At 39.9% G+C, this 25,326-nt stretch overlaps 1 protein-coding gene across 2 annotated transcripts in view; it reads left to right on the top strand.

The window, feature by feature from the left end:
• Nucleotides 1–7,944: 7,944 nt before the first annotated feature.
• LOC125695164 (growth arrest-specific protein 2-like) overlaps nt 7,945–25,326 on the top strand; it is a 260,093-nt gene continuing 242,711 nt past the window's right edge. The window contains exons 1-2 of one of the 2 annotated variants that reach the window (XM_048949317.1): nt 7,945–8,462; nt 19,002–19,174. In XM_048949317.1, the coding sequence (XP_048805274.1) occupies nt 19,033–19,174 (142 nt within the window). In that variant the 5' untranslated portion in view covers nt 7,945–8,462; nt 19,002–19,032. The remainder of the gene's footprint in view (nt 8,463–19,001; nt 19,175–25,326) is intronic. The other variant, XR_007377836.1, reaches the window with a different exon arrangement.

The raw sequence follows: 25,326 nt of genomic DNA, 5'->3' as shown, positions 1-25,326 counted from the left end.
TGGATCTCCCCTTAAGTTTTCCTCCCCTGTTCTTCACATCCCACAGAATGTACCCAGTCAGCTGTTTCTGGTCATTATACAAATTACTGTCATCTTCAACAAAATCCAATTAATAACTCTTGGGAGAGTTCGTATGAACTTTACAAAGGTGGAGTCTTTGTTAGATTCAGTAGCTTTTCAGCTTTTTTTTCCAAGAGAGATTCCAGACTCTCTTTTCCACAATTAACACTGTGGACCTGACATGCTTTGTACCTGGTCACAGTTGTGTTAGTCTTTTGGCCTTACTAGCACTTGTTTTTATTTCTGTCTCCTATGGTATTTAATAAAGGAGACCAATCCTACTTTATTCAATTGATAAGAAAAATGATTATTTACTCTATCTGATAGGATGTCCCATCCCTGGAGACATTCAAAGTCAGGCTGGATCTGATCTAGCAACCTGAGCGACCTGATCTAGCTGTGGTGTCCCTGTTCATTGCAGAGGAGTTGGAACAGATGACCTTTAAAGGTCCCTTTCAACTCTAAGGATTCTATGATTCTATGATTCTATTTAGACCATCATGTCTTCATGATCTAATTTTTATTATTACAGTAATGAAAGTTAAAGGCACCCCAATGAAGCTGTGACTTTTATTCATGTCCAGGAAGACTTGATGTATGCTACAGTGTGGATCCGTGTTTATGTCTTGGTAAATCAGCCTGTAGTTTTGTGTACTTTTTTCTTTTCTTTTCTATGGATCAAAATTTCACATGTGTAACTGATGGTTATACAATATTTGACAGCAAATCCGTAAGGAGTTACTGTAGCACTCTTTTACCTGATGCTATCACATACCTAAATCTGATTTTTTTGGTTTATTTTATTCCTAAGTCTTTTCACTTACCACACCTATGATATTTCCCATGAGTGTTTTTCATGGTTGTTGAATTATTTCTTCATTTAATATTTTGTGTACTTTTTTTCAACTTGAGACAGGTTAAGAGCAAATAACATGCTAAAGTAAAAGATCACACAGAATGTTTTTTTATCCCTGGTCTTCTTTGCAGGCATGGCTATAATGTTGATGAGGTAAAACACCAGCTTTCTATCTACAGCCCACTTGCTTCTTATTGGTTTGGGGCATCTGGTTTCAAGGTTGGTCTGAAATTTGATCTTTCTGAAATTCTCTCAGTGTGTTTCAGCAACATATGTCATTAATGAAGGGAGTTGGGTAACCGGTCTCTCTGTTGTTTGTAATTCAGGCTATGACAGGCAGCAGGAAAGCAGAAAAGCTTCAGCCAGCTCCTATTAGGAAAACATGCACAAGGCACAGGCTATAGCATAAACAGAGATATGTCAGGCTCCTCCCTAAAAGAAAATTGAAAGAGTGCACTTGGCAAGGATGCTTTGCTTTTTTGGTTGAACAAGAAACCTGTTGAATGAAACAAGCTCATTTTGACATTGGTATGGCTAACATCAAGGAATAAAGGGCCATTTCTAATGGAGAGAAAGATAAACTAGAAAAGGCTGATCTGCGGATTGTAGGTGCAGAAGTAACATCTGTGCAAAATAATAACCTCCTGAACTTAGAATTTCCAGGACTGCATAAGCGTGCTGTTGTCTGAAACAAACATGTTGAAAACACAAATGCTAGTCTTTTGTCAGCAATTAGGTATGTCCTTATGACATTTCAAATAGCAATGCTGGAATCTGGGAAGATTCTTCTGAAGGAAACTGTCATTCCACAACATGTCCTTGCATGAAGAATGGCACAGAACTGATTCTGGAATTGAGTAACTTCTTCACAGCAAGAAGAATGCTTGCGAAAGAGGTAATACCTTTAAACAAGCAATATTTTCATTTCTGTTGAATTCTCAATCTATGACATCAGAATGTTTAAGGGTCTCTTACAACTGCCACGATATGTATTGTATCTTATATATTGACATATAGTTATTTATATATATATGTACACATAAACCCTGCATCTTGTAGATTTAGAGCATGCAGAAATCCAAATAATTTGTCTCAGATCACACACGTTCCTTGTTTTCTTATGAAAGCAAGTATCAGAGCCAAGATTATTCCCAAACCTCCTAGCTTCCCCTCTAAGAGCATTTTATCAGAAACATTTTTTGCAGGATAAAGAGAGATGGAGAAGGGAAATATGTGCAGGACATCTGTGAATTAAATTGTTAGATCAGACCCATCTTTATGTAATTCTTGCTGTTTGATGATGATGGACTACTTTACAAGGAAACATTTTTATCCATACGCGTGTTATAGATCAGTAAACTGAAATATGAAATAATTTGATGAGGCTCATTCAACAGTTTAGTCCTCAGGGCTGACAAAAGGAACCAAGTCTCCCAACCCTCTTAAAACAGGCATGGCTTATTAAACGAGCTGGCATACTTTGTAACAATTCACAGTGTAGCACAGGGAATAATGTTCTTTCCATTAGGAATGCTTCAAAGATGCCTGTTCTGTAGAAGAATGAGAAGAAGCACTGGAATCAAAGCATTCCCTGAGGTATAAGATCAACTGCTTGAACTGAGCAGCTACACCAAAAAAACAAAACAAACTAACAACAACAACAGCAAAAAACTGGAAAAGAATAGCAATCATATGCCATAAAGTGAAAGGACGACAAAGGCTTCTGAGGAGAATGAAATGGAAATATTTATGGAGAAATGCAGAGCTGAGAAAAAGCTGCTAAAAAGTCATGTTAGAAACACCAGGGCTGGAAGAGCTATGAAGGAAGTATGGAAATAAAATCAAACTGGAAGAGCACTTGATTTTATGGACCAATTAGCCCCCTCTTTTGGTGGTTTTTAATTTTTTTTACATTGTTGGCTAGTCATTACAAAGGTAGGCTTACTAGAGTTACGCATTTTGTGAGCTGCTTCAAGTGAGGTGGAATTGTCTGTTGCTTTTGGCTTCACAAACAAAGCAATGTGAAGAAAAGATGAACCAAACTTGGAAGCTAGCCCAAGGCAGCTGCTTGATGGGTTTTTGGTAAAGAAATAAAATCTTGAATTAAACTATAAGTTGCTCCACTGACCAAAATAATTTCACATGCAGTGTGATAAACATACGGGAATAAGTTACTGAAAAGGAATGTTGAAGAGAAAATTATTAATGATTTTAAGAGGAAATCTCAGTATTTGTCAGGAGAAATCGAGCATTGAAAGGCAGAGAAAAAACAAGGGAAGGCAGAATTTTAACCAACCAAGAGGGAGCAGGTTGTCAAATGTTACTAGTATGTTAGAGGACACTTTTCTGTTGTAAGAATGTCATCAAGTCTTAAATAATGATCTGGTATTCTTGTTTTGGAAAATTTGTTACTTACAGAAAAACCTTTTTGTGCATCTGGACTGTTTGCATTTTGTTGCTAAACTGCCTTCCAAAGCAGAGTGTGTGTCAGTTGATTCATACTAAGATTTGTGTATTCTGAAGTAGCTACTGTACGTGAAGCTGATGAAATAATTCCAGGATGATTCTGATGCTGGAAGAAAATGTTACTTTGATAGCTGTTGACATTCTCAGATCCTCTTTTACTGCTCTTGTGCTCGCAGTAGATAAATTCTGAATCTTCTCTTTGACATCATTGTAATGACATCCATTAGAAGTAGAAACCAACTACAAAATTTTGTTATTTAATATGTATGGAACAGGAATGGAGATTGGCGTTTATTTGCAGCCAGTAGCATTCTAAGTACTTACTAACATGGACTCTTTTTCTCCTTGAAATTATTTCAGTAGTGACTGTGCAAAATGAAAATTTTGGGAGAACTAGTTTTAATTGCAGGCTGTTTTACTCCATATTTATGTGAATAACAGAGAAAATAATTTAGTTGATAATAGTTGTAACTCCATCTTAGTTTGTGGAAGGCCTCTCCCTAAAGATAAATTTACCTCCTGGAAGGTGCGTATACTCCTGTCCACACATCCTGGTGGACTGGAGACAAAAAGGGCTAGAAAGATGATCTTGCTAGCTACAGACATATCAGTCTCACCTCGGTGCCAGGGAAGGAACACCACAGGCTTCGGGAAGAGTGACTGGAAAGCTGTCTGATGGAAAGGGACCTTGGTGTACTGATGGACAGTCGGCTCAATATGAGCCAGCAGTGTGCCCAGGTGGCCAATGGCATCCTGGCTTTTGTCAGGAATGGGGTGGTGAGCAGGACCAGGGAAATCATCCTGCCCCTGTACTTGGCACTGGTGAGGCCTCACCTCGAGTGCTGTGTTCAGATTTGGGCACCTCAGTACAAAAGGGACATGGAGGTGCTGGAGCAGGTCCAAAGAAGGGCAACAAGGCTGGGGAAGGGCTTGGAGAATATGGCCTATGAGGAGAGACTGAAGGAACTGGGGCTGTTCAGTCTGGGGAAAAGGAGGCTGAGGGCAGACCTTATTGCTCTCTTCCAATACCTGAAAGGTGCTTACAGCGAGAGCGGGGTTGGTCTCTTCTCACTGGTGACAGGATGAGGGGAAGTGACCTCAAGTTGCACCAGGGTAAGTTTAGGTTGGATGTTAGGAAAAACTTCTTTACAGAAAGGGTTGTTAAGCACTGGAATAGGCTCCCCAGGGAAGTGGTTGAGTCATCATCCCTGGATGTGTTTAAAAACCGTTTGGATGTGGTGCTCAGGGACATGATTTAGTGGAGGGTTGTTAGTTAGGGTAGGATGGTTAGGTGATGGTTGGACTTGATGATCTTTAAGGTCTTTTCCAACCTGAGTGATTACATGATACAACTATACTTGTGTATATATATATATATTCATATATATATATTCATATATATATGAACGCAGATAACAAGTGAGGCACAAGCAATTGTTCAGCACCACCCAACAGATGCTGAGCTAGCTCCCTGACCAGCAGAAGAGAGAGAGAGATCAATTCCCACCCCCTTCAAATCTCCTTCCATTTGATGTCATACGGTCGGGAATATCCCTTTGGCTAGTTTAAGTCAACTGTCCTACTTCTGTTCCCTCCCAGCTTCTTGGGTCCTTTGCTGCGTATGGCCTTGGCTCTGTACAGTATTGCTTAGCAGAAACTATAAACATCAGTGTGTTATCAACATTGTTCTTCCCCTAAAGACAAAAGCATATCCAACCAGTCACTCTAAAGATAACAATTCTATCCCATCTGAAACTAAGACATCCATGTATAAAGATGCATAACTGAGAGCAAAAATGTTATTATTTTTTGATCTTGATTTGTTGTCCCAAAACAGAAAGTTTGTCATACTTGGGATAGAATTGTCTGCATCTCAGCAAATTAGAAACATTTTCTCTGTTGGTTTCTACTGTCAAAGTAATCCTCCTGTCTGCTCAGGAGTATGCCATGTCATAAACATTATCAGAATGTTTGGACACTGGTAGCTGAAGGTGGCAGGAATGAAAATCTTTCATCTAGAAAAACAATGAAGAAATTGTTAGCATTTCACAGGGGAAGTTTTGTTTATTTCCTCTAAAAAAAAAAAGTTAGAAAGCACATAGTTGACATGATTTTATAAAGGAAATGTATGCATTTGTGCTGTGGAGTGTTGGGTCAAATTTTGAAGGCCAGTTTCTAATATTAAAGTATGAAACAGTGAAGTTGTAGTCCTGCTTGAAGTGTGAATCTCAGTGCCCTCATAACTGTGGTGTCACTACTCAAACACCCATTACATTTATATAATGTGCATTTCAGATGTGTTATCTGGCACTGCGTTCCTCTCAGTCTTCCTTGCATAAGATTTAATCTAAGAAGTAGAAAATGATTCAAAATGCATGTGTGGATGCACGCTCTTTTGCTATCAGCTGATATTAGATTAGTCTTCAGTACAAGAAAATGGATCAAGGAATTAACAACCAACTTTGGCTTCAGAGTCTTAGAGCTGCCCTTTCAGTCGTTTTCACTGCTACACAGGCAAATGCATGTTCAAGATTTAGTGCATGAGGTCTGGAAATGCCTCAACTTTGCTCCTTTGTCGAATTGCTTGGGAGGAGCCTTGTAACTTCAAGAGAATGTCTGAAACTTAAATCTTTTACTGAAGAAGTAATTGCTTTTCAGTGAAATGTTTTCCATGTTGTGTATAAAGTAGCAAAACTTTTAAGTGCCCAGAATGGCATAACAGAGTTGGTCTCAAGGTCAGATAAAACCTCTGAATGATAGTTTAGTGCAGACAGGAATCTGCTCAACTGTTCTGTACCCTGTTCTCCTCATTTTCCCCAAGATACTTTGTTAAATGTGAGGGCTCTCTTCTCCATTTTTATGTATTTTCTGATGAAGAATTTGGATTAACATTGACTGAAGAAAACCATCATGCTCAGGGCCATCCAAATGTCAGTACCCAGGACAAAACTAGGAGATTTTATAATTGTGTGCTGATACTCAGCTGTGCCGAGCTGTAGCCATATACTAAATGAAAGGCTCTCATTTAAGCAGCACTCATCACTGCAATTAATAGTCCATCAGAACAGCATAATATGAGCATAAGAATAAAATAAATAGCAAAAGATGAGGGCATTCTGATTGGCCAGAAATGAACAACTGCTGCTCAGAAGGAATTTGCTTATGGTGCAATTACTGAGAAATAGCCCAGCATTAAGTGTGCAAATCAAAATTTCCCAGCAGATCAGAGTAGGAAGGGAATAGATGTAAGCAAAAAATAGGGGTCAGCTTGATGTACTTTTCAGCAATCAGGCTAAGACAAGTCTTTCAGTATAATTATATGTAATGTGCTTTGGCTAGAAGAATTTAATTAATTGAATATAGATTGCAAGAGAAAATAAGTGTGCTGTTCAACTGGAGCAATCTGATGGAAAGTGATAGCATGATATCATTAGGAAACTCAACAAGCTAATCTACATCCATGTGTTGAGATAAGCAGAAGTCCCAACATCTGTTTCCCACTACTGAATTCACAAAAGGGGCTTCCCTGCATAGGGAATAAATGAATAAACAACATTTGGGGAATGTAATCTCCGACACTGAGCACAATGCTGAGATGTCATGAAAATGAAATAAGGTGAGAATGAAATAATGACTGAACTAAAGGTGCTCTAGGAGTTAGCTGGGATTCAGCTTGGCAAAGGAAACCCAGCCATGCAAGAGCAAGCAAAACCTCTATCCATCACTCTTCTAAAAATGTAACACAAGAAAGATTAATTCAGGAGTAGAATTTATGCAAAGTTGGCTGCAAGGTGGCATGAAATGGTTGTGGAGACACATGGAATCCCAATATGTGAAGTTGAAATGATATTCTTGTAGACAGAAAGAGAAAAAAAGAAGGATCAGTAAGTGATGATCAGACAGATGTCCTTAAGTGCCCAGAAGTCCCAGCAACAACTATTTGAATTAAAGAAAATGAATTAAAGCTTAGATACGATTTTTTTCCTTCTCCAGTTTTGGAAAGAGAGCAGCAATAATGAAAGAGAAATGGACCTAAGCACTAACTTGCTGCCAAGAACTGTAACACAATATCACAGCATTTCAAGGGTAAATCAGTGTCAACTGCATTTGACTCCTGAGAAAAAAAAAAAAAAAAAAAAAGTAAGAGCTTAACTTCCGCTCAGTCCATGCGGACCGCTGAAATATAGGAAACGGGGTTGTGTGGGGGAAGAGGCTGAAAAAAATAAATAAAAGTCTTTTCCAAAGAGAGCAACGAGCGGAGCGGCCAGAAGTACGAGGAGCGGCTGCTGCCGGGCTGCTCGAGTCGGGGGCGCGGCGGCGGCTGCTGCTGCCGGCAGAATCAGCGGCGGGGGGGGGGGGGGTGGGCTGCTGTGTGGGCGGTGGGGGAAGCCTGCGCGCCTCGGCGGGGCTTGCTGGCGGCCCCACGGAGGAGCCAGCGGCCCGGGCTCCTTTAAATTGAGGGCGTTCCGCCGCCTGCCTTCAAGTTGAAAGAAAAAGGGGCCGGCAGCGGGAAGGTGAGCTGCGTTTAGCAGCACGGAGCCGCTGCTTTTTGTTTCTTGTTCCCGCGTAGCAGGGCAGAGGCTTTGCTTTCTTACTTTCTTTCCTTCTTTCTGTCTCTCTCTCTCTCATTTATTTATTTATTTATTTTTATTCGCTGTGCGTCCAGAGGTAGAAAGCAGTGCGGAGGCGGTGTGAGAGCGTGCGTGGGGGTGCGGGAGGGCCGGCGGAGGGGGCTCGGCCGGGGACAGCTGGCTGGGTTGGAGCTCGCTGGTGGGCTGATCCCGGGCATCCCGCGATCCCGCGACGGCCGTTCTTGGTCCTGCCCCCGAGGGGCAGAGCCGGGAGCGGCGCTCGCGGCACTTATGGCAAAGCTATTAACTCAGCCGTGTGGCGGAGAGGCCCCGAGGACAGCGCGGACGGGCTCGGCGGAAGGTGAACGCGGGGCGGAGCGGCGTAGTCTCTCGGGCTTCGGACATCTCTCCCGTCCCTCCCGGCACGGCTGCGAAGCCGTTCGGCGGAGCCCTGGGTGAGGCGGGGGCAGGAGGACGAGGTCGGAGAGATCGCGGCGCGCGTGGTAAAGGCAAGTGTGGGGCAGCAGCGGCTGCCCAGGTGCTCGCTTACTCCCCCAGGCTCTGGATTCAGCCCTCGGGAAGCCCTTGGGGAAGACTTTGTTTCTAAACATCTGTCTTAGCATCCTCTCTTCTTTGCGTCTCCCTCCTCTCGGCTCGCTGTTGTGGAGGTGTGCGTCAGCTTTGCCTTCCAGAGCGCCAGCAAGGATGCTTAGCAGGGACCTTACTGCAGCTCTAGCACTATTCTGGCAGCACTTTAAAATTAAAACCAACCAGGTTCTCTTCAGTTTCCATGTGTATTAAGTTCGCAAATGGTTTCTTTGCTGCAAAGTAGATGCTTTGCCAAACGTCATGGTTTTATGGTGGTTTTGTGATGTGGATTGTGATTTAATAGGAAATTAGCTGACATTCCTAAATTCACACTGTATGGTTCAATATACAGGCACTGGAATGGCTGCCCGGGGAGGTGGTGGAGTTGCCGTTCCTGGCAGTGTTCAAGAGGTCTGGATGAGGACCTGCAAGATATGGTTTAGTGCTTGTGTCACCAATGGTGATGGGAGGATGGTTGGACTAGATGATTTTGCAGATTGTTTCCAACCTTATGATTCTATGAACAGAACGTCTGATCGGTGTTGTACTGTGGTACCCTGGTTGGAACCACAGCCACCCTGAACCCAGAGAAAGGAGAAGTGAGAAGGGTCAGTTATAGCCTCATGCCTGCAGTCCATACTAACTCTGGGCTACTGTCTCATTTGATTACTTTATTTTCCCTTTTGGCCCACAGTCTTATTTCATTTAAAATCTGAAGTACCTTCTTGACTCTGCTTGAAACCTCTCTACTAAAGCCTCTTGCTGATTTCAGAACAGAGATTTTCTAATTAAATACAAAGCTGATGATAGCTAGTCAACTTGTAACGCTGCCTCTCTAGTGTTCTTGCAGCAGGAGACACGTTCCTACTTCTTGTCAGATGTGATGTGACAGGCGTGTGTATATTTCCCTCTCCATTTGGTGGAAATGGGAACTTCTTTTCTACTAACTTTCAATGGCTTTTTTTTTTTTTTTTTTTTTTTTTCTCTGAGATAAGCAGAAAAGCATGCAATGAGAGCCAGGCAAATCAACTAGAAAGGTTTTGGGCTGTGATAGGAAAAGGCTCAGTTTCCGGAAGTTGTAATTTCATGAGCAAGTACATCTAGAATATTCTTAAGGCTTTGTTTTGGTCTATGTGAGAAAGATTCATTGCGTTCCTTATGGAAAAGAAGACATTATCAAGGCAATTGAGTTATTTCTACTAGGCACAGTCCTAGAAATATCCAGGCTTTCAATGATTAGCTCAGATTTTTGTGCAGTTAACTTTGTTCTGGTTTGGCTTCAGACCAAGGGCCTTACAGGTCTAAAGTATCAGTGTGCTCTTTTTGCCAGATTCTGTATCCTCTGCTCTGAGCACTGTGCACACTTGTAGCAAGTCTATTCATAACGTAAAGGACAAAGGCTTCTTGTGATTAAAGTTTACTTTATCAGTGCAGATCACATTTTGATGTAAACCCTTAAAAATTCTAATTGATTAATGAATTTCAGATGGTGGTTCCCCTCCAGTGCCCCTCCCAGCATGTACAGTGTGCTCCAAGTTGAGTTGGGAAAGCTCCAGGAACCTTGGGCTAAATTGGTTGTGGCCTAGTTTATAAGGATAATAAAATAACTAGAAAAATTGAACTTCCCTTCAGAAATACACTTGCTGCATCTGTGAGCTTATGGTTTATCTTCTTGTTTATGGTGGCAAGAAAGTAAGATAATAAATATACATATTTAAGGTAATGCAGACAAGAATGATCTGTTGTTCAGTAGCTCTTCAAGAAGAGTTTTGAGATGTGGAGGCAGAATCATAGCTTTAAGAGTGATTCAGTTTGCTTTTACATATAAGGAACCTAAAGGAAAGGTGACTTTTGTTCTGTAGTAAACTGAAAGTTGCAGGTGATAAAGGTTGGTTGAGTTGATCTACCAGTGAGTAACTGGCTTCTGGTTGTTTTCCTGCTGCTTCTTTTAGTCTCTCTTAGGTACCTCAAGTAGCATAGCTTTCATGATTCCACTTAGGGAAGTTATTTCACTGTCTAGCAGATCTCACCATAGGGAAGTGTCCTGACATCACAAAAACCAATTACAAGAGTTGTTAGTTATGTATGTGGCTCTCAAAAGAAGACATTCCTATATGTTATTTCTTTCCCCCCATTGTTTTTGCCTCTAAGTGTCTGTGCCCGTGCATATGTATGTAATTGAGAGTATGGAAAAAACAAAGAGCAGTTTTCAGTCTGCAAACTTAACTTATTCTCTCCAAATCTGAAAAATATGTTAACAACAAGGTATAAAAACTAGAATCAGTTTTCAATAGTGAATGTGCTGATGCTTACACTTGCTAAGTGTATGAAAGTAGCACTTGCTTATGTGTAAGTGCTGACTGCAAGAACAAGTCCCACTTTATGGGCAGCCTCATTTCTGGTCACACAGATGTGTGTTTTGTTGCTACAGATCTATTTATGAATGTTGGGTCTTATTTAAGCTCCTTTTGCACTCAGCTTACAGTAAGCAAATGCTTCACGCAGTCCACTTAAACTCCAGTAAAGTTTCAAATTTCTGTTCTTTTCCATCTGCTTGAGGTGATTAGAGCTAGCAGGGAGATCCAGCAGAAACCCTTGCCAGATACTCATGAGCTCTGTTCTGGCTTTTGATCCTCTGTCTCCTCTCTTTCCAGGATGGCTGCTTTCCAATAGCATTACCTTCTCTCTAAGACAGCAGGAGATTGTCTGCAGTTATAGCCGATACCCCTCTGTCAAAGCCAATGTGCAGTCTAGTGTTCAAGTTACAGTTGCTTCAGAGAAAACTATTGCTGCTCTTGTCTAAGTTGCTGTCTTCTCTTTCTACCAGTGCCAATAAAGCTATTGCACAGTTGTCTGCATATTTTTTGCTTCTACAACTGGGTAGCTAACACACTTCCCCTTGTCATATTAGGGAAAACCTCATTTCACAAACTTAAAGCCTAAGTATTTACTTCTGTGCAGATTTTTGAAATAGTCTTTGAACCCAAGTTCCAAAGCAGAGCTATGCCATCTTCTGTTTAAGCTTTGTAGAGCAATTAGGCCACTGAATTGGCATACGTGCAGATTTCCAGCCCTAGATAACTGCTTTGGCAGCCAGTCAACTACCTTGCTGATAAGCAGCAGCACCCACATGGGCCAAAGCAGGTCTCTGCTACAGAGGCAAGCAGTGTGTCTCATAAAACTTACACCATGCTGGTATGGTATCAAGAGAATGTCATACAGGACCTTGGCATCAAAGATGATTTGATTGATATCTAAACACAGTGCTGTATTGGCTTTACAATTTTTCCATTTCATAAACGCTTTTCTCACCTTATTCTAACTGAATTGGAAGAGAAAAGCTTGTTTCACTAGTTATTTAGCTTATGTGCTAATTCTTAAAACAAGAGAGAAGATAGCTTAGGAAGACTTTGTCCCTGATCTGGAAGAACTGTAACGTGATGCAAGTTAAAAGAAATGGTTCAATCCTCCATTTGCTTATTGAGATCTAAGGGCACGTATTATGATTAGGAACAAGGTTGAAGCAACAATGACACTTGTGTAATAGAACACTGCATAGTCATCAAGTACTCAGTATAAGCACTGTACATACATGCTAGATTGATAGTTTGGAGTGAAATGTTGCTGAATTGCCTGGTTAATTCACAGGATGGAGCATGTGTGTTTTCTCTGTGTGTGTGTACATATATATGTATTTATGCACACTCATGTACAAACTTGTATTACATAGAGTAAAATTAATGTATTCATCATAATCATGCAGATTCTCCTTCTCTGGAGATATTCAAGACCTGCCTGGACTCCTACCTGTGTAGCCTGCTGTAGAGGGCTGCTCTGCAGGACTCAATGATCTATGTAGGTCCCTTCCAGCCCTACAGTTCTGTAATAATACACTGTCTTTGTTGAAAAAGTGTTACCAAAATCTTACAAGGAAAGGAAGGCTGTTGGAATAGGAAATGGAGTTGAATCCAGGAGCATGCAACTGTGAGCACTTAATTGTACAACCAGTCTTACTTTACAGATTAAGTGATCCTTGACTCCTGTGTGTTTTAAGTACAGAGGGTATCTTTGAATCCTTTTGTTGTTCCAGTTGGCCCCTCCAAAAGCCCATGGAATAACAGAAGATTATTTGTTTGATTGCTTTGACCTGATGATCATTAACAGCAGACAGTGTAAGTTACACTGCTGGCAAAATACAAGCAGCGAGCTACAATAAACACAAAACTAAATGTGCCACTGTAAACCCAAATAAAAACTTCTCTGTTTGATAGAAGTTAGCAGAGAGAAATATAATCTTTTAGTGCATTGAATCTGTTACAAGTCTCTGTGTGTACTGTAAACTATCCTACATGGAATTCTTCAGCTAGACAATAAGTCTGAGAATTTGAGATGTCTTCCTCTTATTGACAGAAAGCAGGGGGGAGGAAAATATAACCAGGAACAAAACAATGAAAAGTAGCTAAAGATCTCTCCCAGTCTGTCTTCAGAATAGTAGGGGAAAGCAATAGCTTGTTGAGGAGAAAAACATAGCTTGAAAAATACTTACATATACCTCGATTCAGCTTCAGCAGTTTATAGAAGGGTATAGCATTCTATAAAATGAGAAATTTGTTGTTTGTGTTGTCAACAGTTTTAAAAAGCTGCATATTAATGAGTTGATGGTACTATTAGAAAGTAGTGAGTTTAGGAAAAACAGTACTTTTCTGGCTGCTTTGTTCATACCTTGCGTCTGCCAAGAGAAAAGGATGAAATGGTTGTTGGAGCCAAAGAGAATTGCCTTCTCAGCTGTGTTGGTGTATCCTTGAACGCTGCTGTCTGTCTCTGTGGCAGGATAGTTGTTTTCTCTTACCAAATTTCTCAGTGCTAAATTGTCAGTAAAATTCTTTCCGGCTCTCCAGAAAGTAAATATATTAAGATGATGGAAGGAGGTGAGATAAAATAGTTTGGGTTGGAAGGGACCTTGAAGATCATCCAGTTCCACCCCCTCTGCTATGAGGGGGTTTTCTTTCTGCAGTGAGACTCAGAGATTTCTTGAACTTCATACAGCTGACCACTTTTTTGTGAAACAGAAGGTAGTCACTACTTGAGACTGGTGTTACTACTGTTCAGGCTGCCCAAAGCCCCATCCAGCCTGGTCTTGAACATCTCCAGGAACAGGGAATCCACAGCTGCTCTTGACAGCTTATGCCAAGGCCTCATCACCTTCTAGGTAAATAATCTTTTCCTAATGTTGAAACTACATCTTTGTTCTTAGTTGAAAGCCATGACTCCTTTTCCTCTTGCTACACCCCTCCATTTTTCTTGTAAGCCCCCTTCAAGGCTATTATAAGATCTTTGCAGAGCTTTTATTCCTTCTCTAAGCTGATTAGTAGGTACATCTTTACTGAAATATGGTGGTGGCTTAAGCTAAACTTAGGAGTTCACTAGCAAACAGCGTTTGCATGAAGAATATTTAGCAATTTGACAGTTTCTGACATGCACATGTAATTTGATCTCTAACATGCTATCTCCAATGGAGTTTGTGATAGGAAGCAAGTTATGCTTTATGCTATTTCTCAATGGCTGACTTTTGTTGCACTAATTCCAACAAGAAGGAGTTTTAGCAAGTTTAAGGCTCATTCTCAGAGAAGAAGGGGGATAAAGGAGGAAGAAGACAACGTCGTGTCAGAAATGAAACTAAGCATGCGAAGAGATCAAGTTGGATTGTGTGTTAGTTCATCTGTGATTCATCAGGGTTCTTAGTGAAGAGTCATCATCAATATTAACTTTCTCATTCTGCTGTCCTCACTTTGTATGCCAGCTCCACAAAGTAACCCACACCTTTTCAGTAATTTTCAGTAATTTCAGTAATAAAATATTGTTAATTCAGGACTACTGTTTCAAGCAGACTGCTATTCCAATCCCAGTACAGAGATGACTGTCATTCTCAGTTTACAGCTATTTTTGTCACCTCAATTTGTCTTTCTTCTTTCCTTCCTTTCCTACTCTGAGAATCAGTGTCTTGGCCAGGATCTCAGCTCTTACTAGCCAAGGAACTGCTGAACTCCAGCACCCCTGCATGCTTCAGTCAGAGCTCTGTTTCTCCTACTTTTCTTTTTGCAGTGAGACTCAGAGATTTCTTGAACTTCATACAGCTGACCACTTTTTTGTGAAACAGAAGATAGTCACTATTTGAGACTGGCAAATGGGACGCCCATCTTCAAAAAGGGCTGGAAAGATGATCTTGGTAGCTACAGACCTATCATCTCACCTCAGTGCCAGGGAAGGTTATGGAACAGATAATTTCAGGAGCCATCATGAATCAATTAAAAGTCAACCAAGGATCAGGCCCAGACAGCATGGGTTTATGAATGGAAGATCCTGTTTGACAAACCTGATTTCATTCTATGACAAGGTGACCCGTTTAGTGGATGAAGGTGAGACTGTCAATGTGGTCTACCTGGATTTCAGTAAGGCCTTTGATACTGTCCCCCACAAGATCCTCATGGAGAAGCTGGCTGCCCATGGTTTGAATGGGCATATGATCCGCTGGGTGGAACAGTGGCTGGATGGCTGGGCCCAAAGAGTTGTGGTCATTGTTGTTAAATCCAGTTGGTGGCCGGTCATGAGCGGTGTCCCCCAGGGCTCAGTACTGGGGCTGCTTCTGTTTAACATCTTTATTAATGATCTTGATGAGGGGATTGAGTGCACCCTCAGTAAGTTTGCAGATGACACCAAGGTGGGAGGCAGTGTTGATCTGTCTGAGGGGAGAAGGGCACTACAGAGGGACCTGGATAGACTGGATCGATGGGCCAAGGTTAACTGTATGAGTTTCAATAGGGCCAAGTGCTGAGTCCTGCATTCTGGTCACAACAACCCCAGGCAACCTACAGGCATAGGGAAGAGTGGCTGGAAAGCTGCCTGATGGAAAGGGACCTTGGTGTACTGATGGACAGTCGGCTCAATATGAGCCAGCAGTGTGCCCAGGTGGCCAAGAAGGCCAATGGCATCCTGGCTTGGATCAGGAATGGGGTGGTGAGCAGGACCAGGGAAATCATCCTGCCCCTGTACTTGGCACTGGTGAGGCCTCACCTCGAGTGCTGTGTTCAGTTTTGGGCACCTCAGTACAGAAAGGACATGGAGGTGCTGGAGCAGGTCCAAAGAAGGGCAACAAGGCTGGGGAAGGGCTTGGAGAATATGGCCTATGAGGAGAGACTGAAGGAACTGGGGCCGTTCAGTCTGGTTAAAAGGAGGCTGAGGGCAGACCTTACTGCTCTCTTTCAGTATCTGAATGGTGCTTACAGCAAGAGCAGGGTTGGTCTCTTCTCACTGGTGACAGGATGAGGGGAAGTGGCCTCAAGTTGCACCAGGGTAAGTTTAGGTTGGATGTTAGGAAAAACTTCTTTACAGAAAGGGTTGTTAAGCACTGGAATAGGCTCCCTAGGATGGTACCATCCCTGGATGTGTTTAAAAACCATTTGGATGTGGTGCTCAGGGACATGATTTAGTGGAGGGTTGTTAGTTAGGGTAGGATGGTTAGGTTGCGGTTGGACTTGTTGATCTTTTCTAGCCTGAGTGATTCTTGATGCTACAATTATGATGCATATTTAAGGATAGCCCTTCATTTTAGAGCTGAAGTAATGTCTCAATTGCCTAAATTTTCTGTTCTGATCACGGAGAGATTGGTTTGAAGTGTAGACATACTGTGGTGCTCTTTTCACAGACTGACAGGGAAACCTAAGTTGTTTTCCTGTAGCTGGTCCAGAAGCCTTCCCTCTCTTTTCTCTAGCTTTGAAACAAATAACAGCAAAAAAAAAAAAGGCAATTTTCAGACCATGGAATTACTCTAGCCTTCCTGGTGGCAACAACCTATATAGTAGCTGTCTGTCTGTCAGCATGTTATCATGTTGGTTGTTATAAATTAACTCCAAATTCCACATATAGGCTGTTAGAGATGGAGGGGTTGGTGCACCTTTCCTGAACAGAGTGTTGTCTCCCTGGAATACCTGTTAACGCAACCCAACTCGGGGTGTGCATCTTGTGATAACCTTCTATGAAAGCAGAGATCCCTTCAGGGTCCCATGATGAAAATGTTTGTGTGCATCCCCAAAATGTAAAATAACACAATAATTCAGGTTGGAAGGAATCTCTAGGGACCATCTACTCCAACCTTCTCCTAAAAGTCTGTAAGAAACTTGAAAATACTTTCAGTGAAGAGGTGCATTGTCTTAAATATTTCTTCTTAAAACAATTCTGCTTTTTTCAGGTTGTTTTTTTTTTTTTTAGGGTGTTTATCAAAAGAAACAAATGGCAGGATTTTTCTCTTGCATCAATTTTTTAGTTTATTGGTATCTATGTGGCTCAATGTTTCAGGAAGTTTTTCCCTCTTTGCTTTATTTGTGTGTTGTGTATGAAGTGAATATTGATAAACGAATGTGATGGAGTTTTCAAGGTGATTCAAAACATTTAACTTTGCCTCTCAGTAGAGTGGATAGACTCCAGAAATCACACAAGAAAGTTACTATAAGGATTTTTTTTTATTTTTTTTTCTGTAAACCAAGCTTGGAATTTGCCTGTTTTTTTTTTCCCTTGTAATCTTTGATGATGAGATGGAATTAGTTATCCATCCTGATTGTGGTTCTGACTGTTCAAAGTGAAGCAGAGAGTTAAATGAATTGTTCTGAAGACTAAGAACAACTTTAAAATGCTGTTGTGGTAGCCCTTAAGTTGTTAGGATCATGTAGTTAGAAGGAGTCCATTTTGCGAGTGACACACTAGACGGCTTTTTGGAGTCAACAGCATAATTCTTTTTTCTCTTCCCTTGAGCAAAACGAATAGGTACAGCTTGGATGTAACCAACCAGAAAAACATTGATCCAAGCGGAAGTTTTTTAAAAGTCAGTTTCAAGAACAGAGCTGTACCTCACTTACATATTTTGGTCTATCTTAAATTCCTTTGCTTCCAAAGGACCTGTGATACTTGAGGATATTTACTGATTTTATTGATCTCACATTGACTGAAAAATCTGTCTGATTTCAGTGAGAAATATATTTATAGTGAAAGCTGTGTCTACCTACTTTAAAAGCAACTACCATTTCAGAACTGGGGTAAGGAGTCTGGTGCTCTCAACATGATATAAGTAGATATTTTTGAGGAAAAAGGAGATTATTTAGCCATGCTATGGTTTAGTAAATGCTGCACAATTTTGATGTAAATATTAAATATCCCAACTAGTTTTTCATGTATTTGGAAATGTAGCTTGCAGCGCAGTTTTATGACAATTGCTTTTTATATTCAGTAAGCATTTTCCTTTTGGCAAAGGATTTACTTATTTACTTATTTACTCTCTTTGTTCCAGGTTTCAGTGGTATAGTATAACAATACTCTCCTCTCCTCTCCTCTCCTCTCCTTGCAAAAGAAAGTGTTTACAATGATTGGTAAGCTGAAGTCAGCTGCCACATGTAACCACAGATAGCATGGAACAGTTGGAAAAACAGATGAAGTACAGTTCCTTAAAGCTTTACCCCTACCTCATTAATAATTTCTTTAATTTCACATGCACAAGGCAAGGCCTTGTGACTGCTGGTTGGGGTGACAGAGCTCTCAGTTGCTACACTCTACCAAGCAATAAAGTAACCCAGCTTACTGCCGTAAGTGATAGAGTTCAGGTCTGATTTTCTTTTCAGAAACACATAACCTCTTTCCTTAGCACACTTGTGCCACAGAGGGGAGAATTAGTCCTTCAGGAATGGGAATATAGGTCCAGTGGGCCTAACGTCTCTGGCTGCTGCAGGAGTTGAGCACTTAACTAATATTTAACACATGACGTATTGCCTTACCTGAAGCCTATGTTTCCATAAATTGCCACTGAAGCAGAGGATAAAAGATGGAAGTGGGAAGTGTGATGGGTGACCAGCCCAGGCTGTCGTGCTGCTTTCTGAAGGAGTAATATTATTCATCATATACATCTTGCCTTTTTCTTTAATTATTCTAAAGCTGTAGATTACAGGGATTCTACTTGGTAACTACATTTGCTATTCGTTAGCAAGTCTGTGCAGTAGTGTAACTTAGTTGCTCACATGTTTTTCTTGGGCCTGATCCAAAAATGGCTGAAACTTTCAATTTATTTTGAATGGATCTTGGATCAGGCACTGTAGTGAGTTGCTAGTGTTCTGTGAAATGTTTGTTTTGTTTTGGATTTTAATCATTCTTTGTAGAATATTTGGTTATGGGTTGATAACACGTAGCTGGGTGAGTAGGAATGAAATAGACATTTATTTATGTGATTTAATCATTTGAAGTGAGCCATTAATAGTACCTCAGTCATAGATGCTGTGTTCACGTATTAGATCCATGTTTCTTTGTCTGATTTCTCAGAATCATAGTTAAAGCTGTTGTCTACCACCATGTTAAAAAGAGGATCTGTAAATTGTATTTGCTATATTGATTTACATGTTTGTTTCTTTTTTCTTTTTCAAAAGTACTAAAACAGGTACAACCAGTGGATAAGCAATGTGCACTGCTCTGAGCCCAAAAGCACGTGGGCCTGGCCTCTCTGATATGCACCAATACAGTCAGTGGCTTGCCAGCAGACATGAGGCCAACTTGTTGCCGATGAAAGAGGATTTGGCCCTGTGGCTCACAAACTTACTGGGTAAGATATGAGAAATACAGTCACTGGACAGCATGAAAATTCCACTCACTGTCAGTTGAGAGTGAAAATCTTCAGACTTTGTTGTGCTTCAAAAATAAAGATGGTTAGAATTAGCTAGCTAATTCCACCTGGAACAAATTTTAACAAGTCAGAAATACTCATGAATAGTTAGCCTACACAGTGATTCTGTAAGTTCAGTTATGTTACTTGCACTCTCCTCAAATTTATTTTTCCTCAAATTTTCTTTTAAATTGACTTTCACGTGGGTTTTATCTGCTAATATAATGAAGCTGGATGTTGCTACTTACTGCCATCAGATACATCTTATTTTCTACTGGGAGACCTTCCACAGGCACTGAGTGCATCGAATACCCTGAATGAATGAGCCCATTAAATAGTTTTTTTCACTGACCAAGCAGCCTAGTTATAGATAATTGCCATTCAATGCAGTGCATGTGAAGACTTGCAGAAGCTTGTGTGTAGAAGGGTCTGACCTAGGAGTTGCAGCTGGGACCTGGAGATTTTCTGGTTGTGGTTGTACCTCCTGATGCACGAAGAAGAAACAAATTGCTGATGGCAATTCACATAAATCATGTATTTCTTGTTAGATGTAAACTTTGTAAAATCCTCATCTGAAGAGAAACACATCAGCAGTTGCTCTTTTTAATCAAAGAGGAGAAACGCCTTTTAGACAAGTTGACATTCACATGATACTTCTGGAGGCAAACTTGGAAGAGCATTTTTAAAACTGGGATTTTTTTCTTCTGGAAATCTGCTTTGGTCAGAAAGTAGGCAATGTTTTATCTTGCCTGTTATTGCAGTTGAACATAATTGGTGCTATCATACAATGATAGAGTGCCTTTTCTTTGCATGTTCCACAGTATTGTAGTTTTTTATTTGTTTGTTTTTTTTTAAGACAAAGGAAAATATTCTTAAGCTATGATAAACATAGAAAAACAGGGTGTAAGTAGAATGCACTTATACCACAATAATTTCATATAGGCAATATTATTATTGGAATAGTTCTGAACTTGAAGTTTTAAAACTGGCACCTTAAATTATATTGCTGTGTGGTATTTCCATTTAAATCAACAAATTCAAAATGTTGTCCAAGTGAAGCCAGATGAAAATCCAGAAATCCTGCCTTTTTGCTATAATTGCCACAAGATGGCAATCCAAAAGGAGGCTTTTTGAATCAGAGGCAGCCCATTCTGTTAAGGATTTAATATATTGTTTAAATTTTTTAAACAATGAAGTTGTAGTGAGGCCCACTAAAACAAACAGAAGCTTGTTTGCAGTTCCTAACAGAGTTCTTCCAGTGATGAGGGTAGGAATGAGGTCACTTTTTTAGGAAGAAAGTAGCAACCAGCAGGAGGTTCTGAAACGCCAACTGTAATTAAAAATCTGATTTCTCATATGGACACCAAACTCTTCACTGCGTCGACACAGCCTTCTTTTAATTAAGCAACATGCACAGCTCATTTGCATAATGCGTTCCCCAACACCTTCTCACATGCAAGTTGTTATTTTCTCAGCTTGTTGTGGAGAACTGAAGTTATAGTGATTTGTTAAAGTGCTTTGAATTCCTATGTAGAATTCCTATGTAGACATTGTTATTCAAATGAATTAAGTTAAAATTCAGTCAAAATAAATTAAGTGTAACTGAATTAATCTACTAACATATTTTGTATATTCACTCAGAATTCAAATTTGGTATAATTACTTTATAATTGGGGTTAACTTTCGTGAGAGGAGGGCACATGAGCATATTGCTGTGGGATAAAATTTGTATGAATTTATAGCATGCTGTTACCTTGTTGTAAATGCCTGCTTATACTCTTATTTCATGATATCCAAAAAGGATATGCAACATGCAACTGTTTGGATGTGGTGCTCAGGGACATGACTTAGCAGAGGATTGTTAGAGTTAGGGTAGCATGGTTAGGTTGCAGTTGGACTTGATGATCTTTCAGGTTTTTTCCAACCTGAGCAATTTCATGATTCCATGCTTTTTTCTTCTTCTTTTGTTCTTTCCTTTTTTTTTTTTCTCCTCCTTTCCATGTTAAAAACAACTTACTTTGCATTAAGGAATGCTGCAGATGAAATGAGGGTTGCAGATGGAAGTGACTCATATGATGCTGTAGAGCATCATTTTCATAGTGAGCCACCTCAGTATTGCAGCGGGTGAGAGGAGTGGAACAGTGAATATTGCAACCCTCAGCCTCACTTCTCTCTGCTGAACTAGGTTGGCTGAGAGAACCCTACTGTGACATAGTTAAGAAGATGTTTTGATCAATTGTCTTGCAAACCATGATCATCTCCTAAAATCATCTTCTTATAATGCGTAGAACCAAAGAAACGCTCAGCAACACTTGCTGCCAACGCCTTCTGAATTGGATAGATAATGTATGTATGTAGTTCAGTAGAATCCTCTTGCAGGTGCTGAAGCCTTCTGTTCCATCTTGAGCAAATTTCACATAGGGATCAGAACTGTTTGGTCATAGTAATCTTCTAGCAGAGGCAAAATGGTGGTTTGACAGCAAATGGGATTTGCCCTCTTCTGTGCCTTCTGATACATTCTATCTTTTTTCTTATTCCTAGAGCTCATGTACCAGATTCAGATAATTACAATACCAAAGCTTATTCCATCCAGTTTTGTTTAGCGTCTGGGACCACGTAGAGTAGATCTGTAAGGTGTTCATTGGCTGTAGCAAGATAACTGGGCTCCATGATATAAATATTGTGATCTCTTCCTAGCAGAAATTCAGGGCATCAGAAACTCATTGGTAAGGGGCTGGAGGCTGCAAAATGTTGAGGATGAGGACAAGTAAAAATTGCATGTTGCATGAGGGATGTGCAAATTGCTTGTTCAGAAGCAGAAGTGGACAAGACTTGGAGAAAAGGAGAGAATTGATGAGGATGGTAGGAGACATTCAATTACAGGCTAGGTTTGGAATGTGATGTTAAGAGGTGTAAAATTTGAAGGATGAAAGGTAAGAAGTCTGAGGCAGGAAAACTGTGTTTCTCAGATTCTGCTTTAAAGCAAAACCTGCTCCAGCTCAAGCATCTTGCTAAGAAGATTTTGTAACCGTACTTTCATTTTTAACAGCAATGTGTTCATCTAAAGCCAGTGGATAATAGAGGGAAATGATAAATACCAATGAGTATCAAGACATTTATGATAACTATACCTCTAGTGTTTCTAGAGCAGCTTCTTTTTCAGCTGAGAGGCTTGATAATTTTCTTTAGTGTCAATATGTGTTTGAGGCTGTTTATACATTTCATTTAAAGTAAACAATGTCAGTTCTATCAGCGTTACTCCTCTTGATCTCTGCTGCTCAATGATATACAGCAGCCTTTCTGTCCAAAAAGATCCACTTTTTTTAAATTTACATAAAATCATTGGCTTTTATCTCTCATATTTATATATATGTTTTGTTACCATGGGTTTAAATGCCACAGAAGTTGGGAAGAAATGCCACAGTCAAAAGGAATACTTCCATTGCTGGCTCAGTACTCTAGAAGCTCACCCTTCCACTGATGAATTCCAGAGATTCATCTAAGTAAAAGGTTTCTGCTTATAAACTATTAGTTTGGTGTTACCATTGAAACATTTAATCTTTGGGTTTCAAACTAAAAGAGGGGAAATTTAGATTTGATAGTTAAAAAAAAAAAAAAAAAAAAAAGTCTTACAATAAGAGTAGTGAAGCACTGGAACAAGTTGCCCAGAGAGGTGTTGGAAGCCCCATCCCTGGAGACATGCAAGGTCAGGCTGGACCAGTTTCTGAGCACCTGATTGAGTTGTGGGTCTCCTTGTTCATCTAAGGAGAGTTGGAGAGGTGGTCTAGATGACCTTTACAGCTTGCTTCCAACTCGAACGGTTCTACACTTCTATAAAGTAGTTCGTCAGCTAGTTTTGAGGCTGTTCTTGCATTACAGTTACTGAAGTGAGTGCAAAAGAACAAATTGATATAATAGAGGAACTAGACTTGGGTACTTTTGTTTTAAGATTTGAGCACCTATCCATTTTGCTAAAGGTTCTGGTTGTCTGGAGGCCCACGTCCTCAACAACTTGGATGCACATCCTCGGTATGGGCTCTTGAGTTTCCCTCTCACAGAATTCCCAATCTGCTTAGATCAGGACTCCCAGGTCTGGGTGGCTTTATAGTTAGCTGCCCATGCTTCCCAAATACTAGGCATTAAAGTAAATGGGTTTGTCTTTTTTAAGAGGCATTTGGCCTCTGCAGCATAAGGAGTAAGTAATATTTGCAAGTTCTGAGAGGGCCTTCACTCCTGTTGTTTTTTCTCTTTCATATTCTAGTGTTGTTTGGTTTTTTTGTTTTTTTTAATTGTATTTAATGTTATTACCATTCTATAAAAACATTGTGACTGCTTTCTTGTAATTTTAGGGGGAGTTATCTGTTTTTAATGGAGTTTAATGTTTTTTCCTTACAAATATACGGAGTTTTTTTTTTTTTCCTCAGGCTATGAACATTGCTCTCATTTGAATCAATACATTTCAACTGTTAAATATGTCAGTGTCTGTTTTAGCAAAGAAATGCCACCTCTTGGAGACATAAAATACAGTGAATTGAAAGCTGACACCTAATATATTTTTCATTGGATACAGATGTTCAGTGCAAAACTAATTCTTCCAGCTTTTGTAAAAGGGAACAAAACTACAATGCTCCAGCTTACAATATGCAGTGACTAAACTGCTAATGCTATTCAGCATTAAAAATAGTGTAAATGTATTGTTCAATCTCAGCAGAAGATAGATTTTTTTTTTTTTTTCCATGTCTATTAAATGAGAATACAGTTTTAAATAGCTTTCAGGTTGTTTTTCTTTCTTCTTCTTCTTCTTTTTTTTTTTTTAAATCTTGACTGGTAGAGTAATAAACCTATAAATCTGCAAATCACAGGACAGAATAGATGTGTACACACATCTATACAATGTTTGAAACATAGTTTAATAGAAAATGAGTCTATTAAAAAAATATTATTATTAATAAAAAATAAAGCTATTCTTATGAGTCAGTAGCTTTTTAGTTTTATGTTTCTAATGGCTTCTAATCTTTTGCTATAAATGCAAATTGGGGAAAAAATATGCCAGAATGATACTGAAGGTTTTTGAGGTGCTGACATGCTGAGATATTTTTTTATTATTCTGTGGGTTATCAGTTTCAGATCTGAGTGCAGTTGAATTTGGAGCTAAAGTAATGTCAGTTACATATTAACTACCTTTGTATTGAATGCCTGTAGAGCTGCTACTGCTCTGCTGCCTGGAGAAGTCATTTAGGTATATGGGAACCGTAAAGTGGGTTGTGTGGCGGAGAGAATTAAAGGGAGGGGGAAAGAAAGGAAAAGTTGTATCTGAAAAAGTTGTACAGGTCTTAATCTTTGGCGTGCAACTGTCCAAACTGAAATGACTGGCAATTTATTTTGCCTAAAGAATGCTGAAGTATCTAACAATTTTGAGACAAAAGCCTACGCAAATAAATTTTTATCATCATGGCGTGATTCTGGGAGTTCAGCTGGAGGTGGCAAAAGATTCCCTTCTCATCTGGTCTGTCTCACCTAGTTTGAATACCATGGGACCATTGGGATTACAGTGATACCATAGGCTTCCTGCTCTGCTCACGCTGGGCAGTGAAATACAGCATGAAACTTTTTGTTCTGCAGTCACCTTCCTGCAGAATCAAGACTTTGTCTCATCATTGAATACTTCCCTTTCCTTCATTGTATGGTTTGCTACTTCTACAAAATAAACTGCATTCAGTGTGTTAACAATATTTTATGCTATCACTACCCACATATGTCAGTGTAAACCATCTGCCTACTGCACTCTGTGTTTGCTAAAAGCACTGGAATTTCATAAATAAAATGAGTTCTTATAGGCTAGAATTATTTTTCAAGTAACACAAGCCTACCCAAAGAAAGCATGTTATTTTAAAATTTGTCCTATACGTACTGGAGATGCAGTAGTGAGATTATTCAAAGAAATGCTAGTTGTTCAATTAAAGTGTGTTTTAAATTGATGTCTAAATTTCTTTTGATTTCAATGCATTTAGAACGTGCCCGTTTGTTTGTTAGTTTAGTTGTTTTGTTTTTTCTTAAAACAAGTGCCATCTATACCATTGCACACTGTTTGC

Source organism: Lagopus muta, chromosome 6, assembly GCF_023343835.1.
Source record: "Lagopus muta isolate bLagMut1 chromosome 6, bLagMut1 primary, whole genome shotgun sequence".
Classification (NCBI taxonomy): Eukaryota; Metazoa; Chordata; class Aves; order Galliformes; family Phasianidae; genus Lagopus; species Lagopus muta.
This window is presented reverse-complemented; position numbering and strand designations above follow the sequence as displayed.